Source organism: Phoxinus phoxinus (assembly GCF_949152265.1).
Source record: "Phoxinus phoxinus genome assembly, chromosome: 25".
Classification (NCBI taxonomy): domain Eukaryota; kingdom Metazoa; phylum Chordata; class Actinopteri; order Cypriniformes; family Leuciscidae; genus Phoxinus; species Phoxinus phoxinus.
The window spans coordinates 24,547,155-24,572,526 of record NC_136900.1 but is presented as its reverse complement, the minus strand read 5'-3'; the positions used below and the strand labels follow the sequence as shown (position 1 = coordinate 24,572,526).

At 39.4% G+C, this 25,372-nt stretch overlaps 1 protein-coding gene across 1 annotated transcript in view; it reads right to left on the bottom strand.

Moving 5' to 3' along the window:
• myo9ab (myosin IXAb) overlaps positions 1–25,372 on the bottom strand; it is a 108,749-nt gene that overhangs the window by 9,856 nt on the left and 73,521 nt on the right. Inside the window, exons 24-36 of the mRNA XM_079604649.1 lie at positions 23,612–23,925; positions 21,155–22,012; positions 19,911–19,992; positions 10,577–10,677; positions 9,932–10,035; positions 8,242–8,462; positions 7,177–7,293; positions 5,341–5,529; positions 5,212–5,259; positions 5,015–5,126; positions 2,897–2,958; positions 1,686–1,878; positions 1,478–1,606 (exon numbers count right to left, since the gene is read on the bottom strand). Coding sequence (XP_079460775.1) covers positions 1,478–1,606; positions 1,686–1,878; positions 2,897–2,958; positions 5,015–5,126; positions 5,212–5,259; positions 5,341–5,529; positions 7,177–7,293; positions 8,242–8,462; positions 9,932–10,035; positions 10,577–10,677; positions 19,911–19,992; positions 21,155–22,012; positions 23,612–23,925 — 2,530 coding nt within the window. The remainder of the gene's footprint in view (positions 1–1,477; positions 1,607–1,685; positions 1,879–2,896; positions 2,959–5,014; positions 5,127–5,211; positions 5,260–5,340; positions 5,530–7,176; positions 7,294–8,241; positions 8,463–9,931; positions 10,036–10,576; positions 10,678–19,910; positions 19,993–21,154; positions 22,013–23,611; positions 23,926–25,372) is intronic.

The window sequence follows — 25,372 nt, the reverse complement described above, 5'->3', positions numbered from 1 at the left end:
TGAATTCACACTGCGTTATATACATGCAAATCTGAATTCACACTGCGTTATATACATGCAAATCTGAATTCACACTGCATCATATACATGCAAATCTGAATTCACACTGCGTTATAACCATGCAAATCTGAATTCACACTGCGTTATATACATGCAAATCTGAATTCACACTGCGTTATATACATGCAAATCTGAATTCACACTGCATCATATACATGCAAATCTGAATTCACACTGCGTCATATGTATACATGCAAATCTGAATTCACACTGCGTTATATACATGCAAATCTGAATTCACACTGCGTTATATACATGCAAATCTGAATTCACACTGCATTATATACATGCAAATCTGCACAAATTATCAGTACTATTCCTAAAAATTATGAGAGGCCGGATTCACAAAAATCTTTTCAAGAAGTTTCTTGAGATATATAGTTTGTAAGAATGTTCCTAAATTCAATTCTAGAAAAATACTTTTTATTAAAGTCAGCATGAAACGTAAGTTGCGATAGTTCTTCCCTATTGTGCGTATATCCCAGTGAAACGCTTCTGGATCCGGAACAAATGTGGGCGGGGCTTGATTTTGTCTGTGTGGAATTGATTGGCTGGTTGTGGTTTGCTATTGGCTGATCTCATGTGAGTGACAGGTTATAGCCCCGCCCTCGTCATCAGAGAAGAGAAGAGATGCTGCGAGAGGAAGATATTTCTGATTCAAGATTTCCAGGAACATGAATTTAACACAATAATAATGTGCACTATCATAATATCTGAAAAGTTAAATTCAAATTTCTTTCTCAAATATTAGCAAAATTCAAATTATATTCGAATTCTAAAGGCAATACTTAAGATGTTAGAGGGAAAGGGTACTGTATTGTCTCCTATGCCCACAAGAGGGCGCTTTAAGCAGATATAAACCAAATCAAGCATCACATCGTTTATTGAAATTAAATATTCACTTTTTAAAGTGCGTTAACTTTTGAAACGATCATTCTTGAATAAAATATTATTTCCTTAACATTTCCCGAACATCTCTGACCGATGTGCATGTTTGGTCAAGTATGTTGTTGCAAGATTTTTCCCGCCATTTTTCCCATGCCTTTTCCCGCCATTTTTCCCATGCCTTTTCCCGCCATTTTTCAAATTAGCAATGCCGCCGCACCGCGCTGTACTGGATAAGCTAACAAACACAAACCTCGTCAGTCACGTCGTCATCATCATGTCTCACGCGCATCTTGCCACAACAAAAATTCTAAAATTTGATTTTATTCTACGAATATTCGAAATTCAAAAAAATAATTGACAGCCCTAATGTGGTTAATTATTTATAATAAACGCTGCAATATTCTATAAAAAAACTAAAACAAAAGTTTTCAATCTTGATTTCATGGTGACTTTAAACAAGTAGAAAAACATCAGAGAAGAATCTTATCGTAAAGAATGTTTTGTGAATCCGGCCCCGAAGCGCTCGTACCCATAGCCCTGAGGAACTCCTCGTAGAGTTCAAAGGTCATGAGGGGGTTAGGAAGGTCGCGCAGCCACTGCTTCAGGACGCTCGCGATCACATGGATGTTGTAGTCGTCTAAACTCACACCGTTCGCATCTGCAATGAAGGCAAACACTCAATGAAAGTTTCTACGCAAGTACATCTGATTATAAGGCGGCGTTCACGTGACGCTCACCGGTGTCCAGACCCAGCTTGAGCTCTCTGATTTTATTGGTGGATCCAGATTTCCGGTAGATTCCCTCGGTGTAAAGCCCGTGCATCTCGATGTAGTTGATGAGCTTCTCCACCACTAGCGGGACGGCTCTCTCGTCGCTCGTCAAACGGGACAACTCTACGCCAAACTGCCGTGAAGACAGCTCGGGGTCAAACTGGGTCACACACACACACACACACAGACAGACACACACACAGAAATGAATTACATGAACAAAATATGACTGGAATGAAGTTTGAGGCACTGAGATGAGTCACATACAAACTGAAGACGGCACAGAAATATCATTTATCATATAAACGACGAGAGAATGAGAACATTCAGAGCGCATGTGAGTTTATGGATCGCTTTGGATTTTTTATGTTTTTAAAAGTCACCAAGGCTGCATTTATTTGATTAAAAATAAAAAAATAAACCGTAATATTGTGAAATATTATTACGAAAGCTGAATTTTAAGCATCATTACTTCAGTCTTCAGTGTCACATGATCCTTCAGAAATCAGTGTAATATGATGATCTGATGCTCAAGAAACATTTATGATTATTATCAATGTTGAAAACATTTATTTCAGGATCCTTTGATGAATAGAAAGTTCAAAAGAACAGCATTAATCTGAAATATAAGCTTTTTTGTAACATTAAATACCGTTCAAAGAATCAATAAGATTTTTTTTGAAAAAAAAAAAAAAATCAATACTTTTATTCATCAAGGATTTATTAAATTGATCAAAAGTGACAGTAAAGACATTTATAATGTTACAAAAGATTCGATTTCAAATGAATGTTGTTCTTTTGAACTTTATATTCATCAAAGAAATTCACCAAAGAACACAACTGTTTCAACATTAACAATAATAATTAATGTTTCTTGATCATCAGATCATCATATTACACTGATTTCTGGAGGATCATGTGACACTGAAGACTGGAGTAATGATGCTGGAAATTCAGCTTTGATCACAGGAATAAATTACACTTTAAAATATATTAAAATAAAAAACATTATTTTAAATTGTAAAAATATGTAAGAAATATTACTGTTTTTTTTTTTTTTTTTTTTTTAAACAAATAAAAGCAGCCTGGGGGAGCAGAAGAGACTTCTTTTAAAAACATAAAAATTCTCACCGAACTTGACTGTATATCCACATATAACCGCCATCTCCAGCTCTTACCTTCTTACTGCATTTAGTAGTCATCCTCAGACAACACTTCTTGTGGCACGCGTAGCGACACACTGAAGACGACAGAGAGACAAGCACGCGTTAAACAGAGACCGAGCGGATCTGATGTCCTTCCAGATCTACAGGAATATGACGTTATTGATCGGCTCCAGAAGAAATGAAATGTATGAATTTGATCAGATTCCTCTCAGGCTAGCAGACACTCGGAGACTCAACACACACGCAACGAGAGACGCTCAGACCATGAAGACTCAACCGTGTCAGTATATCACTGATATACTCAAATGAAGCCATGAAAACACTCGCTCGACCCCCATTTTGAGCAATTTCAATGTTACAAGTAAATAACTAGAGATGTACCGGCCAATAATCAGTATCGGATCATTAAAGGAACATGGTGACTTTTTGTGACTTGATCTTCTTCCCCGTATCCCGCAGAGTTAGATAAGTCCACACACACCCTTCTCATCTCCGCGCGTGCCGTAACTCAGTCTGACGCACCCACCGCTAGCCTAGCTTAGCACAAAGACTGGAGGTAAATGGCTCCAGCTAGCATACGGCTCCCAATAAGTGACAAAATAACTCCAACATTTTCCTATTTACATTTGTATAGTCACAGCGTGTGCAAATAACCTGGAACCAGGTCACATGACACGCAGCCATCTTCTAGCCGTATACACACACTGGGAACTATATTCTCAGAGGCGAAGCACTGCTACTTCTGCGGAGTGATTAGCGCAACACTGAGCGAACCGATTCGCCTTCTGAGAATATAGTTCCCAGTATACGGTTAGAAGATGGCTGTGTGTCATGTGACCTTGTTATTTGTAAACACGCCGACTTGTGTTCCTTTAAATACAATGTTTATAATGGCTATTATTGTTCAATAAATAATATTTTATATTATAATAATGTTGTTGTACTTCGTATCGAGAAAAGGTCTTATGGGGGTTCATGTTGCGTGAAAATATTTTATTTGTGATTTTCGAAAAAAAATTATTTCATACTGTATTTAAATAATTCCAGCACTTCTCAAGTACCTCTTCATATAAATGGCTGTTTTCAAGGGTTTTCCAGGACTTACATTTCAAAAAGTCAAATTCAAGCACTTTAACCCCTTATCAAGCGCCCCCTTTTTTTTTAATAGACATGAAAATGCACATTTCGAACTTAAATGGTTGTAATTCAAGAATGCTTTTAGAATATAGATGATAAGATTTGTCTTGTTGTAAAGAAGACATTTGGCAGATTTTTGTAGAAGTGAAATAAATTTAGAAAGTTAAACAGAAAAAAAGTTATAGAACTTTGAGTTTATGAAAATGTACAACGTTAAATATTTTTAATTATTCATTTTCAAAACCTGGACTCTAAAAATGCAAAAAAATCAAAGGCAAAAATCTAAACAAGTTGTGTTTCAAATGTTAGGCTGATATCTCTTAATGAGCGTTCAGTGAGATTTAGTTTGTGCGCAGTACCACACTTCTCCACTAGTGGACATCACTGCACATATAAGGGCGCCTCCATCTCCATATGTGGTTTGAGTCTGAACCATTATTTTTACAATTTTCATACAATTTATGAAGTAGACATCCTATTCAGAAGTAGTGTTGGACGTTTGGCAGATTTTGAAATGAATTCAACCTCTAAGAAACACAGAAGATCACGTATGTGCATTATAGCTCGCTGCCACATCACTAATGCTGAATCTATTATTGTTTTCTTTATATTTAAAACATTTTCAGAGCTTTTTTTCTAAAAGAATTGAATGGATGCTATATTTTGAACTCTTGGCATGAAAACAAACTGAGGTTTCTACCATTCTTTCATGATTTTTCATGTTCATCACTATTTCAAAATAAAGGTCTGAACACGCCTCAGGAGGATGAACATATTCTTGCTGCAAATTGATATATTACGGCTCCTCTGTAATGTATTTTAAAAATCAGTCACCAAATATGAAAACTAGAGATTGTAAGCTTTCAAATGATATAGTTTGTCAAGATTGGTTTAGGTTTAGTATAGGATATTACTGTGTTAAATATGTAATGGCTGTAGGCCGATATAAGAGGTTAAGAAGCTTGTTAATAAACAGGACAGAGTTTGACTCACGCTTGCAGACGCAGGCTTTGTCCATCATCCAGATGAGGGACGAGCAGAACTCGCAGTACGTCGGGATGCTGTACTGAGTGGACTTGAAGATGTGACCCATGTGCTCCTCCACCTGCAGAGGGCAGCAGAGCGCCTAAGATCTTCATATATTCACAACATTCCAGATTAATCATCTAAAACTAGCAGTCAACACTGACCGTGTCCGATTCCTTTTTCCTCCTCTTCTTCCTCTCCGGTTTGGGAGCCTGAAAAACATCATACACAGATCATCAGAAGAGTGTTAGAGGACGGTGTGTGTGTGTCGTGAACACACAGACGTGGTTTACCTTACTCACGGTTCCCTCAACTGGCTTGTATTCGGTCATGAACTCGTCGAGGAAGACTTTGAAGGTGTTGACCCAGACTTTAACCGGAGACTCGCTCCAGTCTCTCTGCTCCAGACGCATGCTCTTCTCCAAGATGTGCTCGAATAAAGCGTGCAGGTCTTTATAGCGGATGCTCCGGCCGTCGTCCATCTGAGGAACACACACATTTACGCCGGGATTTGAGGAGTGAGAAGAAGTTTGGGTTACACTTTGTTTTAAGATGTCATTGTTACAGTGTAATTATATATTTAAAGGTACAATATGTACTATTTTCTGCCGCTAGAGGCGCTACATTCCAACAACAACGGCGTAGCTTGATGACGATGTGAAGGAATGATGGGAACTGTCGTTTTTAACTGATTTACTGATGTAAATCAGACGGGAATCGAAAAATCATGTTCATGGATGAGGTAAAGCTCTATTTTTATAAATGTTGCGTTTAATGACATGCTTTTATTTAATTAAAATGAATTAACCGCTTGAAAAGTAAGGTTTAATATTAAACTGGTTATTATGTGACTGTATTTGTCGAACTCATTGTTGTGATAACGCCGCGCAGTTTTACGTGTTCTAAACAATAGTTGTAAAAGTGCATTCGAACACACACATCATTTGCCAAAAGACGGATTAATCTTTATGTATAACACATGCTATATTTATTTACATGGCCATAAACACCAGACGTGATAAACAATGTCAATAAACTAAACACAAACTTTCCTTACATAAACATAACTATTACCGAATGCTACATTTGGAATATATCAAACTGACCTGTACGTTTATGGGACTTGTGTTTGTCGACAGAACCGGCTGCGATCGGTAAAGAATAATTGTGTTCATAACGACTGCGCGACACAAGCTAACGTTTGTAGCTCGATAGACGCTACAACTACAACTTCCGCATTTGTCCAGGACGCCGCGCAGTACGAGCGGATCCGAGGCTAACGCGGATATGACGCCGCGACTCCAGCTCACCCGCTCACACGCCCGCTTCCTCGGTTAAAATCACAATTTTCTCACGATTTAAAAATAGTTGGAAACATTCGGGATATTGTAAGTAATCAACTTAACACTATATATAACACTGGCCTTGTGATTTTAGTATATTTTAATGCACAAATATGACATATTGTACCTTTAAGTACTGAGTAATATTAATTAACCACATGGACTTACTATAGGGTTAGGTTGAGGGTTAGTTGCATGTAATTATGCATAATTTACTGTTATTACTATGGTAAGTGCATGTAACATATGTAACAAGGACACTGTAAAACAAAGTGTTATTAAAGTTTTCAATAGAAAACACATCATGATACGATATTATTGTGATACTCGAGACATGATAAAAAGGTTAACAAAAAATGAACTGTTGATTAAAATGCTAAATTTGGTTTTACATTGTGTGAGTAAATTAATATTCTTGGACTTATAGGACAATAGAGACACCAGAATAACAATATTCATGATCCTGAAGCTGAAAACACAGAACTATTAGATTAATATGTGTGTGCTGTCACTGACTAGATATATTTAAAATAATGTCGGCCACTGTTTACTGGTAACATCAGAGATCTGGCATTATCAGGACACACACATATTCCCCCAGTGCATTATTATACACTATATTCAACATTATATACAGTAGTTTAATGAAGAACTGACACTAAAAACTAGAATTTTTCTCAGTAATTTTCATTTCGGGTGAATTACATTATCCACGATACATATTGTTGCATTATTGTATTGCGATATATCGTGACACGTCTAGTTCTCGTGCTGTCAGAGACTCACGGCGAGAGCAGTCGAGTAAGAGTTGAAGATGTTGAGGCGAAACTCTTTCAAAGCTTTCTTGAACACGACGTCCACAGGCGAATCCTTCTGCCCGTCCTCTGCCTCCAGATCCCCGATCTACAGGACCAGACACCACATAACACAGTTAAAGCTTTAAAATACAGCTCTTAATGTTGTTTATGTGTCTATGTGGTGTTTTTAATACGCTTAAACCATGTGTAAACTCATAAGTCGAGTATTTTCTGCTTAAAACTGCAGTGATCGTCCACCAGTGGATCTCTGAGTGAGGGAGTGAGTGGAGGCGGGGCTCATTTGCATATCCATAGAAGCACGCATACTAAATGAGGCAAGGGTGTCGAGTTACATTCAAGATATTTTAAGGCATTCAAGAAAAAAACTTTAAATATGTCATTCTGGTGATCAAAGATGAGTGTTAAGGGATAACATGACTGACAACGGGGACTTTTGGTTAATATTATGACGCTTTAAGCTTTTTAATCACATTTTGGGTTGTGATCTCGTGGCAGGACTCATTTCTCTGTAAATTGAGAATTACTCTTAAATTATATGGTGACACTTCGATACAGTCATACTTACATAAATTATTATATAAAACTGTTATTTCGTTCAATTTTCACGACAGTTTACACAAGAATGGTTTTACAAGCAATTAACAGAAATTAATTACACTGCAAAAAAATGCTTTTCTTACTCAGTATTTTTGTTTTGTTGTTTTCAGTCCAAATATCTACAAATTCTTAAATCAAGATGCATTTACTAAAGTAGTTATCAAACCAAAAAAATCTAAATAAAGTGAGTTTTTGCTTAAAACAAGCTAAATTATCTGCCAATGGAGTCTACGACTTTATAATAATCTTGTTTCCATTTAAATTAAGATTATTTTTCTGACCCCATTGGCAGATAATTTCTCATGTTTTAAGCAAAAACTCACTTCAAAACAAGACATAATATCTTAAAGCATTTTTCTTCTCTAGTAAATGCATCTCGAACATTCTAGTGTAAATTGTTAATATAAATCGTCAGGTGAACGTGTGGAGTGCTCGCCTTCTTCATGAGGAAGTCGTTCATGCTGCGGTAATCCGCCGTGCTGGTGAGGATGTGCAGCGAGTCGTTCTGCCAAGCCGAGGCTTCGAGAGACACACTGCTGATCTTCACACTGCGTCTCCTCTTCATCGACATCATCCCCATCATCGGCTCGCGGTTCTCCTTGCTGTCCCGCCCGCGCTCAGATAGACCAGCATGCACTGGGCTCCCGGGAGGAGAGTCTGGCAGAGAGAGAGAGAGAGAGCGTGTTAGAAAAAGCCACAGTCCTCAAGTGCAAAAAAAAGCTTTTTTTACTTAGTATTTTTGACTTGTTTCCAGTCCAAATATCTAAAAATTCTTAAATCATGAATCATTTACTAAATGAGTAAAATTACATAAGAAATTCTATCTGGTTTTCTAATCAAATTAAGTGAGTTTTTGCTTAAAACAAGCAAAATCATCTGCCAAGGGTCAGAAAAAAAAATCTTAATTTAAATGGAAAACAAGATTATTTTTCTGGCGCAACTGGCAGATAATTTTCTAATCCGTTCAGCCGATCTCCGGGTCTGGCGGTAGCACTTTTAGCATAGCTTAGCATAGATCATTGAATCTGATTAGACCGTTAGCATCCCTCTCAAAAACACGACCAAAGAGTTTTAATATTTTTCCTATTTAAAACTTGACTCTTCTGTAGTTACATCGTGTACTAAGACCGACAGAAAATGAAAAGTTGAGATTTTCTAGGCCGATATGACTAGGATCTATCCTCTAATTCCTGCGTAATAATATAGTTCCTAGTCATATTGGTCTAGAAAATCTCAACTTTTCATTTTCTGTCGGTCTTAGTACACGATGTAACTACAGAAGATTCAAGTTTTAAATAGGAAAAATATTAAAACTCTTTGGTCGTGTTTTTGAGAGGGATGCTAACGGTCTAATTAGAATCAATGATCTATGCTAAGCTATGCTAAAAGTGCTACCGCCAGACCCGGAGATCGGCTGAACGGATTAAAAAACGGTAAAATGTTTAACTCTCGGGGAACTGGACAATGAGCCTATTTACAAAAAAAGTGTTACTTAATTTAGACTTTTTCCCCCAGAAAACAAGACGTAGAGTTTGTAGATATTTGGACTAGAAACGAGACACAAACACTAAGTAGAAACAGCATGTTTGCAGTGTAGTCTCTCCCTGAAGACCTTCTTCTCTTCACCTCTGTACAGATAAAACGTTGTCAAAATGATTCCGGTTCGCATGGATACACGTAAAAATTCTGTATTATGAATTTTTAAGGCCGGAGAAGTAATTTTTTGAGGTCAATGTGTAAAGAAAGACACGCCTGCGCACATATATACTCAAACACGCACACCTGAACACGTGATGCGCATGAGCCCGCCGTTCTCACAGATTCACGTTTTTGAGGTTTACACGGAGATAATAACGTTTTACACAACGTTTGGCATCCGTTTCAAGGTGTGTGTGTTCTCGAGCAGCAAACACTGTTGTGTGCGGATCATCGGCCAGAACAGTTTTCTGTTAGGTGTCGTGTTAGCGGCCGCTAAGTTAATAACTAATGATCTTTACAACGGAAGTGAATCAATCAAAACTAACTTTATCTGGACAATAACTTTATTCTAGAGCTGCTGTAAAGCCTAAACACTCTGTTACTGTAATCTCCTGTTATCAGTGTAAAGGATTGTGTAAAACACACACCGTTCCTCGTGTCGTTGAGCTCGGCGTCGGCGGAGCGCCCCCTGCTGGACATCTTCTTATCCGCATGTTTGCTCTTACTCCAGAAGCGCATCTTACCTCTGACCCTACAGAGAACATTGTGTGGATTCAATATCACATTTTAATACACTAACAGAAACATTAATTCATGAAAATAAACAGTTACTTGAAATGATTTACAGGCTCATTTGCATATTCATAGAACCGTGCATACTAAATGAGGCAAGGGTGTCGGGTTACTATTCAAGCTATTTGTTTTTTTCAAGGAAAAAACATTTAAATATGTAATTTTAGTGATCAAAGATGAGTTTTAAGGGATACAATTATTGACTACAGGGGGACTTTAATGTTAATCACAGCAGACTCACTGATTTTGACTGAATAACTTTTGTAACTTTAATAAGGATTCATCTATATTTAATTTTATACAGTGAAGACTATACAGTGTTATTTTACATTTGATAACTTTATTAAATTTCTCTACCTAATCTGTATCTAACTACTGTTATATCTACATGAGAAACATAGTTTACGTAAGGAAAACTACATTCGTCAAAATATTGCATGATTACATAATCACAGTTTGTGTTTAATGATGTCGTCTCATTAGAATGAACGTCCTCTGACCTGCTATCTGTGTGAGACATGGACTTCCGGAGCGAGTCCATCTTCCCGAGATCCCCCGAGGACATGGTCTTCTGGATCCTCTTCTGCTCTTTCTGGGACGACTGGAGACGGAAAGCGAATGCAGAATCAGAATCGTACATAAATGCTTTTTCGAACCAGACTGAATGGCTATCTACGGAAGAGGATTAGGGCCAAGCTATAATTAAAAAATAAAACCATTTAGAGATTATAGTCATTATAATGCGAGATTAAACTCGTAAAATTTTGAGAATGAACGTAAACTTTGAGAAATAAACTCGTTGTGATTTGAGGAAAAAAAAGGTTAAATAGAGAGAAAAAAGGCGAAATAAAATACTGAGAATAAACTCATTGAACTGAGAATAAAGTCGTCGTGTTTCGAGAATTTTTTTTTTATTACATTTCGAGAAAAAAAGTCAAAATTAATTTGAGAATAAACAAATAAAATTTTGAGAATAAAGTCGTGTTTAGAGAAAAAAGTCTAAATAAAATGTTGAGAATAAACTAATTCAATTTTGAGAATAAAGTCGTTGTGTTTAGAGAAAAAAGTTGAAATAAAGTGTGTAGAATTGAAGGCATTCGATCAGTGACAGAGTGATCTCTTAGTCAGGCTGTATTTTAGACTTTCTATAACCAGGTCTGTAAAGGGTTCGTTCTTGGACTACTTATGAACTTTGGATATGATCTACAGCACTATTGCAGCGCACATGATATACACTCATCAATAATCAACAAGGTATACATGCATGAAGTCACAATTCACTCGCTCGGGTGTCGATGGATGACGGAAACGCAGATGTTAGAGAATGAATGTAGCCTGTAGAAATTATATTTAACAGCTTTATTCTCAAAATTTAACAAGTTTTCTTTCTCAAAACACAATGACTTTATTCTTGAAATTGAATGAGTTTATTCTCAAAATTGTATTTCAACTTTTTTTCTTGAAATTTTACACTTTTCTCGAAACACGACTTAATTCTCGAAATTTAACAAGTTTTCTTTCTCAAAACACGACTTTATTCTTGAAATTTAACTAATTTTCTTTCTCAAAACACAACGACTTTATTCTTGAAATTGAATGAGTTTATTCTCAAAATTGTATTTCAACTTTTTTTCTTGAAATTTTACACTTTTCTCGAAACACGACTTTATTCTCGAAATTTAACAAGTTTGCTTTCTCAAAACAACGACTTTATTCTAGAAATTTAATGAGTTAATTCTTTTTTTCTTGAAATTTAACAAGCTTTTTCTCGAAAAACGACTTAATTCTCTAAATTTACCAAGCTTTCTTTCTCAAAACACGACTTTATTCTTGAAATTTAACTAATTTTCTTTCTCAAAACACGACTTTATTCTTGAAATTGAATGAGTTTTTTCTCAAAATTGTATTTCAACTTTTTTTCTTGATATTTTACACTTTTCTCGAAACACGACTTTATTCTCGAAATTTAACAAGTTTGCTTTCTCAAAACAACGACTTTATTCTCGAAATTTAATGAGTTTATTCTTTTTTTCTTGAAATTTAACAAGCTTTTTCTCGAAAAACGACTTAATTCTCTAAATTTACCAAGCTTTCTTTCTCAAAACACGACTTTATTCTTGAAATTTAACTAATTTTCTTTCTCAAAACACAACGACTTTATTCTTGAAATTGAATGAGTTTATTCTCAAAATTGTATTTCAACTTTTTTTCTTGGAATTTTACACTTTTCTCGAAACACGACTTTATTCTCGAAATTTAACAAGTTTGCTTTCTCAAAACAACGACTTTATTCTAGAAATTTAATGAGTTTATTCTTTTTTTCTTGAAATTTAACAAGCTTTTTCTTGAAAAACGACTTAATTCTCGAAATTTACCAAGTTTTCCTTCTCAAAACACAACGACTTTATTCTCGAAATTTTATTTATTTATTCTCAAAATTCTATTTCGACTTTTATTCTCGAAATTGAACTAGTTTAGTATCGCATTGTAATGACTTTAATCTTGAGATGTTTTTTTATTTTTTATTATTGCTTGGCCCTAATCCTCTTCCGTAGTTCTCAGATCTCCAGGAACACGGTTCTGGTTCTGTTTTAGGCTGATGAGTGTTTCACTGAACCGTGTAAGGACACCAGACCCAACTCACATGAGGGAAGGAAGGAGAGAAAGTGTTGTAGAGACGAGTGAGTAATGGAGAAATCCCATCCTTTGCATGTTAATGGCAGTCGCATGCATCTTAACGTACAAACTTGATATTCATCAATAAAAAGTTGTCAGAAGTGAACAGAAAATCACACGAGAGATCCAGCCTCACGTTTAAGACCGGACAAGTCTTGAAAAGAAAGTCTTGATATTCTGGTTAATCTCGACACGGTTTACTAGTCTATCGTTTGATTAGTTCTGTCTAGAGATTTGGTTATGAAAGAGATCAACGGTTGAGGCTAGTCAAGAGGCGTTAGCGGTTTTGCACACTGAACTGATTCTGTCAACACTTACTGACCATCATGTCGTTCTGAATCCCTTTGCTTTTAGTGTTTTAGGATCATTGAGACATTATTGAAGTTCTTATTCATATTTTGAATTAGTTTGTTTCAAAGATCGGCAGATAAATGGAGTTATTGTCTCCGATACCGAACTGCCAGAAACGAGTCGTTGGTAATTCCAGGAAGTTACGAATTTGCATAATGCCATCCTATGGTTTTCATTGGCTGCCTGGAAACACTGTCCACTTTGACCCGCCTTCAAACACTGTTCAGACATTGTAACGGCCGATTGGTTTCCGACACGCACTGTTAAGCGGTCGACCAATCAGAGCGAACTGAGCCATCTGACCAATCAGAGCAGAGCAGGCTCTCAGAGAGGCGGGGCTTAGAGAGACTGAATCTTTAAACGAACCGTTTCAGACACTGTGAGATAAGAGCTGATGCTGCGATGTAGATTGATGATAATAATTAATGTTTCTTGAGCGTCAGATCATCATATTATCCTGATTTCTGAAGGATCATGTGACACTGAAGACTGGAGTAATGATGCTGAAAATTCAGCTTTGATCACAGGAATAAATTACACTTTACTGTATATTCACATAGAAAACTGATGATTACATTATAATAATAATATTTCAGAATTTTACTGTTTTGTTGGTATTTTTAATCAAATAAATGCAGTCTTGGTGAGCAGAAGAGACTTCTTCAAATCTTACCGATCCAAAACTTTCGACTGGGAGTGTAGAACTTTTTTTATCTGTTAAAATGTATTTAATGAACTATTAATTTGATCAGAATGGACGTCGTATGGGTTTTGGAACGACATGAAGGCAATTTAATACCAGTATTAAAAGTTCTGGTTAAACTCTTCCTTTAAATGTAAACTTGGATCAGTGTGCAAAGCTCCACGCTCGCTCTGGGTTTACCGTCTCGCAGTCGCTGTGGCCGGCCGGGGCGGTGTCAGCAGAACTGGGGGGTTCTGGGAGAGGCAGGGTTCGAGAGAGCACGGCTGTGTACTCGTATTCATCATCTTCCTCTTCGTCAGAGTCCAGCTCGGTGCTACAGGCCCGGCTCAAGAAATCAGAGCGCGTCCCGGCCAAACGCGCTTTCTTTTTACGGCCGGCTCCTACAACCTGACCGTTCACATTCATGATGTCAGATCAGTCAAAGCGAAAATACATCCACTGGAAAAATGCTTTTCTTTCTTAGTATTTTTGTCTCTTTCCAGTCCAAATATCAAAAAATTTGATAAAAAAACTAAAGATGTGTCTTGTTTTCTAGGGAAATAAATCAAACTTAAGTGAGTTGCTTAAAACAAGCAAAATGATCTGCCAATGGGGTCAGAAAAATTATCTTGTTTCTGTTTGAATTAACATTATTTTTATGACCGCATTGGCAGATAATTTCGCTTTTTTTAAGCAACAACTCACTTAATTTTGATTTATTTCCCCAGAAACCAAGACATAATATCTTCTGTCATTTTACTCATCTAGTAAATGCATCTTGATTTGAGAATTTTTAGATATTTGGACTGGAAACAAGACAAAAATAGATTTAGAAAAGCATTTTTTTTTGCAGTATCCTGTGAATGATACTGTGGGAAAATGTATGGATGTTGACCGTTCTTGCTCATTTTGTGGGAATAAGGATGAAACACTGATCCGTTTATTTTTCCAGTGTGAAAAAACTCAAAACTTTTGGAATAGTTTATATCTTCATAAAGGTAAGCACCTTGATTCTTCCAAATCTGTCATGATATGAAGCAAGACACAGGTCGTAGTCTTCATTAAAGAACGTTTTATTGGACTACAGCACGGAGAGTATGAGGCTGAGCCATGCATTGAACTATCCAGTGTAATAATAATCATACAAAGCGCTCGTGGTTAGCATACCCGAACTACGGTAGCTTCATCTGGACAAAAGGCAATCTCACAACATCTCCCCCTTTTGGAAATTAGCAATAACCCAATCCCAAATATTTGCATTTTGAAATATTACTTAAATCTTAAATCTCTTAACAATATAACAAAAATAAATGTAACAACTTTGTTATCAAATAACATCTTTTTGTTCTCTTTTCCTTTAAATATGTATGCATTCTCAGAACGGTGCAGGACGTCACAGGGGTAGACTACCCTCAGTCCTGAAGGGGTTTATTCTGCCCTTTTGAACATAATCAGTCCCGCAACCTAAGAGGCACCTTTATCTCACGGCCCCTGGAAGTTCTTCTCACAGGAGTAGATGGTGGAAGGGGAGACCGTGAGGAAGGTCCTGCTGGTAGCTGGCTCACCGGTGATTCAGGTGGTGTAGTCACATCTGTCGGTGGGGAACCACTGTCCTGCTGAGACGCTGTAGGCTGAGCACATTGCTGTTCCGCAGGAGGTTCTATCTCAGGAACAGTCTGGAGGTGACGCCTGTTCCGACGGGTCACGTTCCCATTGGCCATCTCCACCAGGTAGGATCTCGGCTCCCTGGATTTACTGATGACTCTGGCAGGTGTTGTCCATCCCTTCTCCCCATCAAGCTTCACTCCAACAGTTTGACCCGGGTGAAGTTCAGGGAGTGCACGTGTGGAATGCCTGCGGTTGTAGTAGAATCTGTATGAACTTTTAGCTGTTGCGTCCTTCATGTTGACTTGATCCGGGTTGATTGGATGTGGCAGCAATGTCTTTTCTAGGACCGGAACAGTAGTACGGATTTGTCTACCAGTCATGAGCTTTGCTGGACTTTCGCCGGTTGCGGCGATTGGTGTAGAGCGATAACCCATAAGGGCTAAGCAGGGGTCCGGCTGTTTGAGAATGTACTTGGCAGTCTGCACAGCCCTTTCTGCAGCTCCGTTCGACTGAGGATAATGTGGGCTGGAGGTAATATGAGTGAAACCATACCTCTGTTTGAAATCTCGGAACTCTGCTGATGTGAACTGTGTCCCGTTATCACTGACCAGTTCTAGCGGGATGCCCCATCTCACAAAAATGTGTTTGAGCTTGTCAATAACCTGCTTGCTGGTAATGGTGGTGAGGGAAGCAATCTCAATGTCTCTGGAAAAGTAATCGACAGCGACAAGGAAAGTTTTACCCTCTAACTCAAACAGGTCAACTGCAATCCTTTGCCATGGGCCACTGGGCAGGGGAGTGGTTACCAGTGGTTCACGTCTTTGTGTAGGTTTGTGCTCTCTGCAAAAGTCACATAATTTCACCTTGTTTGTTATCTGTGCTCCGATGTTTGGCCACCAAACTGTCAACTTGGCACGCTCTCGACACTTGGTGAGGCCCTGGTGACCTTCATGCAGTTGGTCCAGTACCCCAGCTCTGAGTACTGCTGGAACTACTATACGGTCGTGGTATAGGACCAGACTGTCCGACTCTGATAAGTGACTTCTGGCTGCATAGTATCCACGCAGTGGCGAGCCCTCCGCAACTTTGCGAGGCCACCCTTTTCTGATGAAAGTGATTACTTTTTGAAGCTCAGCATCGCTCCGTGTAACTCTGCGTATTTCCTCAAGCTTGGGTGACTTGATTGGTTTGCTAGCCACCATAGTGTTCACATATGCCTTTACCTGTGTTTCTGTTTCAGGCACATAACTGTTTTTAAGTGGATGTCTGGAGAGAGTATCTGCGACTACTAGCTGCTTACCGGGAACATGTTCAGCAGTGACGTTGAATCGCATGAGGCGCATAAGCAGTCTCTGACATCGTAGTGGCGTTTTGTCCAGATCGTATGAGTTGATCAGTGGCACCAGTGGCTTGTGGTCAGTTTGTAAACGGACTTGGCCCATACCTTGAATGTAGCGGGCGAAACGTTCACAAGCCCAGACAGATGCCAGACACTCCTTTTCGATCTGCGAATACCTCTTCTCCGCATCGGTAAGTGTGCGCGAGCAAAAGGCAACGGGCCGCAACTCTCCATCATGGTCTTGCAACAGGGCAGCACCCAGGCCATAACTGCTGGCGTCGGCACTAACCACTGTTGGTTTGTTGGCCCCATAATAACAAAGGGCTGGTGCAGCCATGAGCATGGCTTTTACTTGGTTAAATGCTCGCTCCTGAGGCTCACCCCAAATCCACGCAGTTTCTTTCTTAAGCAAGTTAGTGAGTGGATGCAACACTGTAGACAGGCCTGGCAGGAATTTTCCAACATAGTTAACCAGTCCGAGCACCTGCCGCAGCTGCTCCACGTTGGAGGGGCTAGACATCTGAGCGATAGCCTCCACTTTACTCTCATCAGGCTTCACACCATCCGCGCTAATAATGTGTCCAAAGAACTGCAGTTCAGTCTTTCCAAAGTGACACTTAGCCCTGTTAAGCTTGAGACCGGACGCCTTGACCGTCCGCAACACCGCGTCGAGATGGCGGTCATGCTCCTCTTTTGTAGAACCGTAAACCAGGATATCATCCATCACAACGACGGTCCCTTCCAAGCCTTTAAGCAAGTCGGTCATCAGCCGCTGAAAAATCTCAGGCGCTGATGTAATGCCGAATGGCAGACGTTTGAAACAAAACCGGCCCATTGGGGTAATAAAGGTTGTCAACCTTTGGCAGCTGGGGTCCAATGGGATTTGCCAGAACCCACTAGAGGCATCCAGAGTGGAGAAAATCTTGGCTCCTGCCAGCTTAGGTGTTATATCATCCAGTGTGGGCAAAATGTAACGTTCGCGCTTCACTCCCTTGTTCAAGCGTTTCAAATCCACACACACTCTGACCTCATCCTTGTTGCGCTTTGGAGCGGGCACCATTGGGGCACACCAGTCTGTCGGCTCTGTAACCTCCTCAATTATCTCGAGGCTCAGCATACGCTTTAGCTCTTTTTCCACCTTTGGAAGGAGCGGAAACGGAACTCTGCGTGGTGTGTTGACGCTGTATGGAACTGCTTCATCAGTCAGCTCGATCTTAACAGGCTTACAGTTCAGAAGTCCTATTTCCCCGAACACATCGCTTGTTAAATCACTCGTGATAGCATTGACTCTTACTACCAGCCCCATGCGCTTTGCCACTGCCTTACCCAACAGGTTACTAACATACTGTCCTTTTATGACCGTAATCCAGTATTGGTATTTCTGACCTTTATATTTAGTGGTGGCAAGGAACTTACCCACGCATCGGACTTCCCCGCCTGGGCTGTACACCGTTGGCCTGGATTCGTTAAGTTTTGGTCTTTGGCGTAATTTTCTGAAAGTCGCTTCAGTCATAACGGTGGTATCGGCGCCTGTGTCGATTTTAAAATCCACAGAACTGCCGTTCACTAGTAGCTCTACATCCCAGTCAGTATCCGGGTTTGACTCCTCAATGATGTTTGGCTTTGACTTTGTGGTTACTCTCCGAAACAGTTCTCCAATAAAAAATGAATCCTCATCTGAATCCATAACAGCCTCTGCTCTAATTTCTTTTAGCATTTTGGATTTACACACGGCCTCGAAATGTCCAATTTTATTGCACTTTCTGCACCTTTTGTTACGGGCTGGACAGTTTTCCTTTTTATCATGCATTCTGTTACATCGCTGACAGTTCAGTTTATTATCACTGTATCTCTGTCCTTGTCCCTGCCGTGGTTTATCATAGCTCCTCTTTGTACTATTGTACTGTTTCTGTCTCACCTCATTCACTGTAGTTTCCACGCGCTCCGCGCTTTGCTGTTTCACTTGTTCGCTTTGCCGTGCAAGCTGGATGGCCTTCTCCAGTGTCAGGTCTGCCTCTAGCTGGAGTTTTTGCGAAACGTCTTTGTCCATTATTCCGATGACAATCCGGTCCCGGATCTGCTCGTCTTTCCCCGCACCGAACTCGCAGTGCTGCGCGAGCTCGTACAGGCTCCGCACGAAAGCTTCAACTGTCTCACCGGCCCTTTGGCCTCGCTTATGAAAACAGGCGCGATCATGGATGACGTTTCTTTTCGGGACAAAGTGTTCATCAAACTTCTGCATCACTAGATTAAACTCATACTCTGGATGTGGTATGGCCTCGGTTGCCACAGGAAACACAAACGAGCCGTAAATAGGTTCGGCATCTCTCCCCATCGAGTACAAAAGCGAATTCACCTGCACTTCGCTGCTCTCTTTGTCCAGTTTCGATGCAACTCTAAACCGGGAAAATCTCTGCCGCCATGTGAGCCACTCCGCTGGCTGCGAGAAATCGAACGGCTCGGGAGGTCCAAACTTTGCCATCTTATGATCTTACTCTTAATTTCGGCGTGAAGTCGTCACTTCTGACACCATGTCATGATATGAAGCAAGACACAGGTCGTAGTCTTCATTAAAGAACGTTTTATTGGACTACAGCACGGAGAGTATGAGGCTGAGCCATGCATTGAACTATCCAGTGTAATAATAATCATACAAAGCGCTCGTGGTTAGCATACCCGAACTACGGTAGCTTCATCTGGACAAAAGGCAATCTCACAACAAAATCCTTTCAGTTAAAATATATAATATGATACTATAAAGGTACAGCTAATATTTCAATGAATTACATTTTTGTTTGAAAAAATTATAATTCACAACAAAAATTCTCTAACTCGCATCCTAATTTTCCACATTTCTTAATTAAAATTGATGCATTTCTCAAATCTCTCAGGTTGATTAAAAACAAGAAAAGTGACAGATTCTTGAAATATTATGATTTTTGGGTGCATGTAATTTTTTTCTCTCTTTTTCTTATTTAGTTTGTGAAACTTCACATATATTTGATGTAATTTCATTCCTGTAGAGGTTATATCTGTTCAGTCCCTTATGTCTGCTTATTGTTTAATACATATAAAAAAGAGGAAAGAGTCAGAACTCATCCTGGACCTAAGAGAGAGATCTCGACACTACTTGGTACCGGACACAAATAAAGTTTCTCTGTGTTGTGCCTGCGCTCACCTCTCGTTTCTTTAGCGATCTGAATCCCGCTTCTCTTTGGATCGCCAGGGATCGCTCCTGATTCACCAGGTCTTTGTCCGACCTGAAAAACACACAGCAATCCTCTTTCACACGACCACAGTCTGTCCAGCTGAGTACATCTAATAATGTCACCGCAAAACTTCTCAAAATATCGTAAACCTCATCTTTCCCTCGCGGGTCAAAACGACCCGAAGCCCTAAAATTAGACTTAATTTAGGTTTAGTCTAAAAAGCTTATTTTATTTCATTTTGATCAAATTTTCTCATTTTTAATGCACATTTTTTGGAGATTTTTTTATTTACCCTTAAATTACGACATTTGATCAATAGATAAATAAATTAATAGTAATTTAAGCACATTCCTCACATTCTTTCAACTTATATTTAAAATAACTTTTCAACTACACAACAAAATAACTTAATTCAGCTCAAAATATCTTACATTGTGTGTTTGCCGACCTCATGTGGAAAAATAATAATATATGATGATATTTCATGACTCTAGATGGGCTTATATCTCTATATGGAGCAAATGAGGATTTGTTACTTTTTCAAATTTCAAGCACAAAACTCCTCAAATCCATTACATTTGTGTGTGTGTGTGTGTACCCCTCTGATGCAATATACTCAGTATTTTTGTGTTGTTTCCAGTCCAAATATCAAAAAACTCTTAAATCAAGATGCATTTACTAGAGAAGTAATTTGATATAAGATAATAAGTCTTGTTTTGAAGTGAGTTTTTGCTTAAAACAAGCAAAATGATCTGCCAATGGGGTCAGAAAAATAATCTTAATTCAAACGGAAAAAATATTATTTTTCTGACCCCATTGGCATATTTTATTAAGTCGCAATCTCTTTACAATACAGATTGTATCAAAGCATTTTCACAGAGATAACATGAAAATAATACAACAAAGTTTTTAAAATTGCGTCATCGTCCACCTTAAGTAATATTGTTAAATATTAAATGTCCCCAACTAAGCAAGGCAAGGCAACAAAAGCAAAATCTCACTTCATTTTGATTTTGTCCCCCAGAAAACAAGACATAATATGGCATTTTACTACTTTAGTAAATGCATCTTGATTTCATATTTTTTTTATATTTTGCCTGGAAACAAGACAAAAATACTGAGTAAGAAAGGTGTGAAGTGTGAACACTTATTTTAAAATAAGAAAAGACCCGAGTGCAGTATGAGGGTTAAGTCTGAGTGGACGTAAACTCACTTGGAGAAGGTCAGGCGGCTGCGTTTGGGAGAGAAGGCCAGATCAGCTTTCTCTTTCATACTGATGCTGATGCTTTGAGACACGAACTTCTTCTGAACGTCCGTCTTCGCCGCCGCCGCCGCTTCCCTCGAGTCCAGCTGGAGGGGTTTAGCGGAGGTCGACGTGACCGAGCCGTGATTGGTTTGAGGTTCAGGGGTCGATCGGCCGTCTGGATGATCATTGGAGAGCAGAAGCTCCTGCTGGCGGTCCTCCGCTTCCATCTGATGGTCATGCTCAGAGTCCAGCTCCACTGGGATGTCCTTCTGCATGCTGATGATGACCAGCACGGACTCCTTCTTCTCGGAGCGGCTCGGCGAGCTCTTAGCCGGACTGCCTTCGTCGTCAGCGATGTAGAAGTGAGGTTTGAAGGACACCGGGCTGGTTTGGTTCTCCTCCATCGGCTCGGGTTTGGAAACTTGCTCCAACTCTCTCTCAGCGTTATTTTCGGCCAACTCCTCAAAGCTTTCCTGACTGCCCGTGGAGGCCTGAGGAGACGAAGGAAGATGTTTGGAGGGAGCGATCTGAGCGGAGGAGTCCGGTTCTGAGTTCGACACTGAGCCGGATCGGACTTTGAGAAGCTCTAAACTGAACGTCGCTTGCTCGAGTTCCCGTTGCCTCCTACTTTCCCGCTTGGACCGGCTCTTTAGCGTGCTGTCGTCGACGGCTCGAGGAGGCTCGGCGGATTCCTTCTCCTCGAACTTCTCTGACAGCTCTACGCTTGAGTTTTGAGGGGCGTGTAAACTTTTAGTCACAGTGTTTAGATGCTCTTCGTCATCGATGGTTTCCTCTCCGCATCGTTGATCTCTCAGAATGCGGCACCTTGGGAAAAAACAACAACTAGATGTTCAATACTACTAAATAGTGAGATATTTCAGACACAATGTCAACTATGGATGCACCGATATGAACATTTTGGTTGATACCGATAACCGATTATTCTTTATATTTTAAAGCCGATAACCGATATATTGGCCGATTAATCGAAATCCAAAGTTTTATATAATTTTTGAGAGCCTGATTACTAAAACAAATGTCCCATCATTAAAAATCACAAACACAATTATAATATTCTCATAATTTTATGCAGCCGATATTACAGGCTTGTACTGCACATGTTGCACTGAACTGTCAATCATCTTTCAAGCAATTCAAAACCATCATGTTGAACAGTGCACATCTGAAGGAAATAATACATTATTTATCAGCTTTAATATATCGCCCAAATCTTCTTATCAGACCGATAACAACAGTTAACATTAAAAATTAACATATATCGGCCGATACCGATATGGTGGCCGATATATCAATTTTTGCTTCGGCAAAAAAAATATTTCCAATAGAAGTCAGATCAGCGAACAAACGGAACATCTCCGGTCCAATCAAATTAGAGAATGCAAAGTCAGAGCCAATTTTGGACCAATGAGATTTCACTGTGGGCGGGGCCAACCTGAGCAACTTGTCATAACTAGAGATCAAGCTACAGACAAAATATCTTCTTGTATTATACATAACAAGTGCCTCTTCACCTCTTCCTATATCTATGAGAGCATCTTGGCGTCTGTCGCTAGAGCGCGTATTGAGATCAGAGGAGTGAGGTTTACTCGCACAGCGACTACTAGCGCACTTTTGAAAAGTGGATCAAAAAATGTTAATCAAAGTTGTCCTAAGACAAGAATGGGTATTGTTCAAAATTCATGTTTAATGAAAGTTTTGATCCACTTCAAATGTTGACTACTGTGGTTATATATTCCTATAGCTCAAGGTCATGGGTTCGATTCCCAGAGAAATCATGATTACAAATCTGTAATGCAATGCAAGTGGCTTTAGATTAAACCACAGACTGTATAAAAAGATGGACGACACCCCTTCATTCTCTTCCATTGGTGAAAAGTGAAGCTGCCAAAGTCTCTAATATGGCACTGATATCTTGTGCAGGTTTGGGACTTGATTCTGCGCAGTAGTGAACGTGAAGTGAAGCACTCTCTCACACACACTTGCAGAAACGGTTACTACAACGTTTACTGTGTGAAATAAACAGTTACGGACATTTAGAAATTAAAGTTTAACGCTCCAATCCAAAAAAAAGTCTGTTGGTGCCTCAGTGACTTTGTTTAGAGAAGCTGTCAAATAACTAACTAAGATCAAACTTACTTAAAACACTTAAACTTATATCATCGTGATAAAAACTGCTTAAAATGACAGTAAACATCCTTGGAAAATATTTATGTGAAGTGTAATTGGATTGTTTAGTTTCTCTCACGTCCCATTAGACTTCATGGGGAGGCGGGGTTTATGAGGTATTCTGGGACCGGCCACCGGGGGGCGATCGAGGCGCTTCGGCTTCACTTTTCCTGGCTTGTGCGTGCCGCACGCTTGGATAAAAACATCTGGCAAAAGCACAAATGTAAAGATATTTACCGCTGTCGAGCCTGGCGCCCCCTGCAGGCGGCCTGAAGCGTGACGGCGGCCCTGTGTCTCAGCGTGTGTGTGTGTCTGAGTGTGTGTGTCCTCCAGACGGCCTGTATGAGGCGCGCCGCTCTCTCTCGCGCGCGCGTCTGAAGGACTCGTCTCCAGCGTCTCTGGATGAGCAGAACCGCTGTCTTCTGCTGCCGGTACCGGCGTCTCTCTCTGAAGCCTCTCCAGAACGCCTGAACACACACCGCTGCCCCGTGCTGGAGCTCCGGCTCACACACACACTCGTCCGCGCGAGTCAAACACTCACGCCACCAGCGCTGCGGGGAGAGAGAGGAACCAAAGAATCATTATTAGATTAACTGCAAAAATGTAATCATCAGTAGCTGCGTTTACATGGCTCAATCCGAATGAAATCAATCCGATTAAAGAATCCAAACAAGGTGTTTACATGGACGACAAATAAAGTAATCGGGTTGATGTGCGCGTTTACATGTCACAAGCTTTACATCTGATTTGATCGTTTTAGACATGCGCAGTTACGCACAATCAGTCCACTAGACGATTCCCGCCGCCGTTCCACAATGCGCATAACAGCCACCCTCTTACCATTGCTTTTTTTTAAAAATTTTTTATCAGATTTAACATTTACGTACTTCAGCTGCTAATTAGGAGACGACGAGCGCGATATAGATATATTTGCTTTACTTATTATTTATTAAATCCAGGCAATTGGTCGATGAAACATTGATTAAAATTAAGATAGGCCTACAATTAATACAAAACGAAATTCACTTTAAAGAAAGGCTTTGTGCTTTCTGATTGAGGTCTGTGAATGTTTTAAAGCATATTTTAGTGCCGATTTCAGAGCGGTCGCGTCCGTAACCGAGAACTGTCACGTCCGTAACATTGTTTTTTCCTCATAAATGCGAACACGAAAAATAAAATAAAATGAATATTTTATGTTCTGTGGAGCTCGTTTTATTTTTTCTCACGTTTATATTAATTTCTGCTTAAATACTGAGTGTATGAAGGAATATAGCCTAGGCTATTCCGCGCTCAAGCACATGCATAAATCTTGCCGCAAAGCACCGGCAAAAGCAGACTAATGATAATATGTCTGAAAAATAATGAGGCATTTTTATTGTTTATTAATAAAATATATATTTCTAAATCAGTGTCGGCTCCAAACATATCTACTACATCGCGCCTTTAGAGAGAAATGCACCTTTCATATGGATTACAGCCTAATCAGCCGGTATTTCCTTTGATTCAAATTTTTTTGTTTAAAAGTGGACATTTCGAGCTTTATATAGAAATATTCATCATATTTTTGAGGCTATACACTGTATTTCAGTTCATTATTGAGACGCGCTACAGTTCACGCATGGAGATAATTATAGCGCGCCCTGTTTGTTTTATTTTATTTTACAAAAGCACAACGTTTTCTTTTTATTGTGAGTTTACCCAAATAAAAGTACTTGCGACTGATGCATTATTCCTTTCTGTATGACCAGAAAAGATTGAGTATTTAAAGTTGTTTCCACTGTTGATAGGAAAATGCAAGTGTTTAAAGAAAAAAATTATGCGTCTCTGTCCCCAGCACATTTCAAACCAAACTGACGCCCATGAGTGAGAGCACCAATACCATTGACAATGCGAGTCGCAATCGTACTGTATAAACTCGGTAGCTGTCATTGCACATGCGCATTCCTTTCAGATTTGGTTTTCAGTCCGATTAAGTGTTTACATGTTCTCTTGATCGGA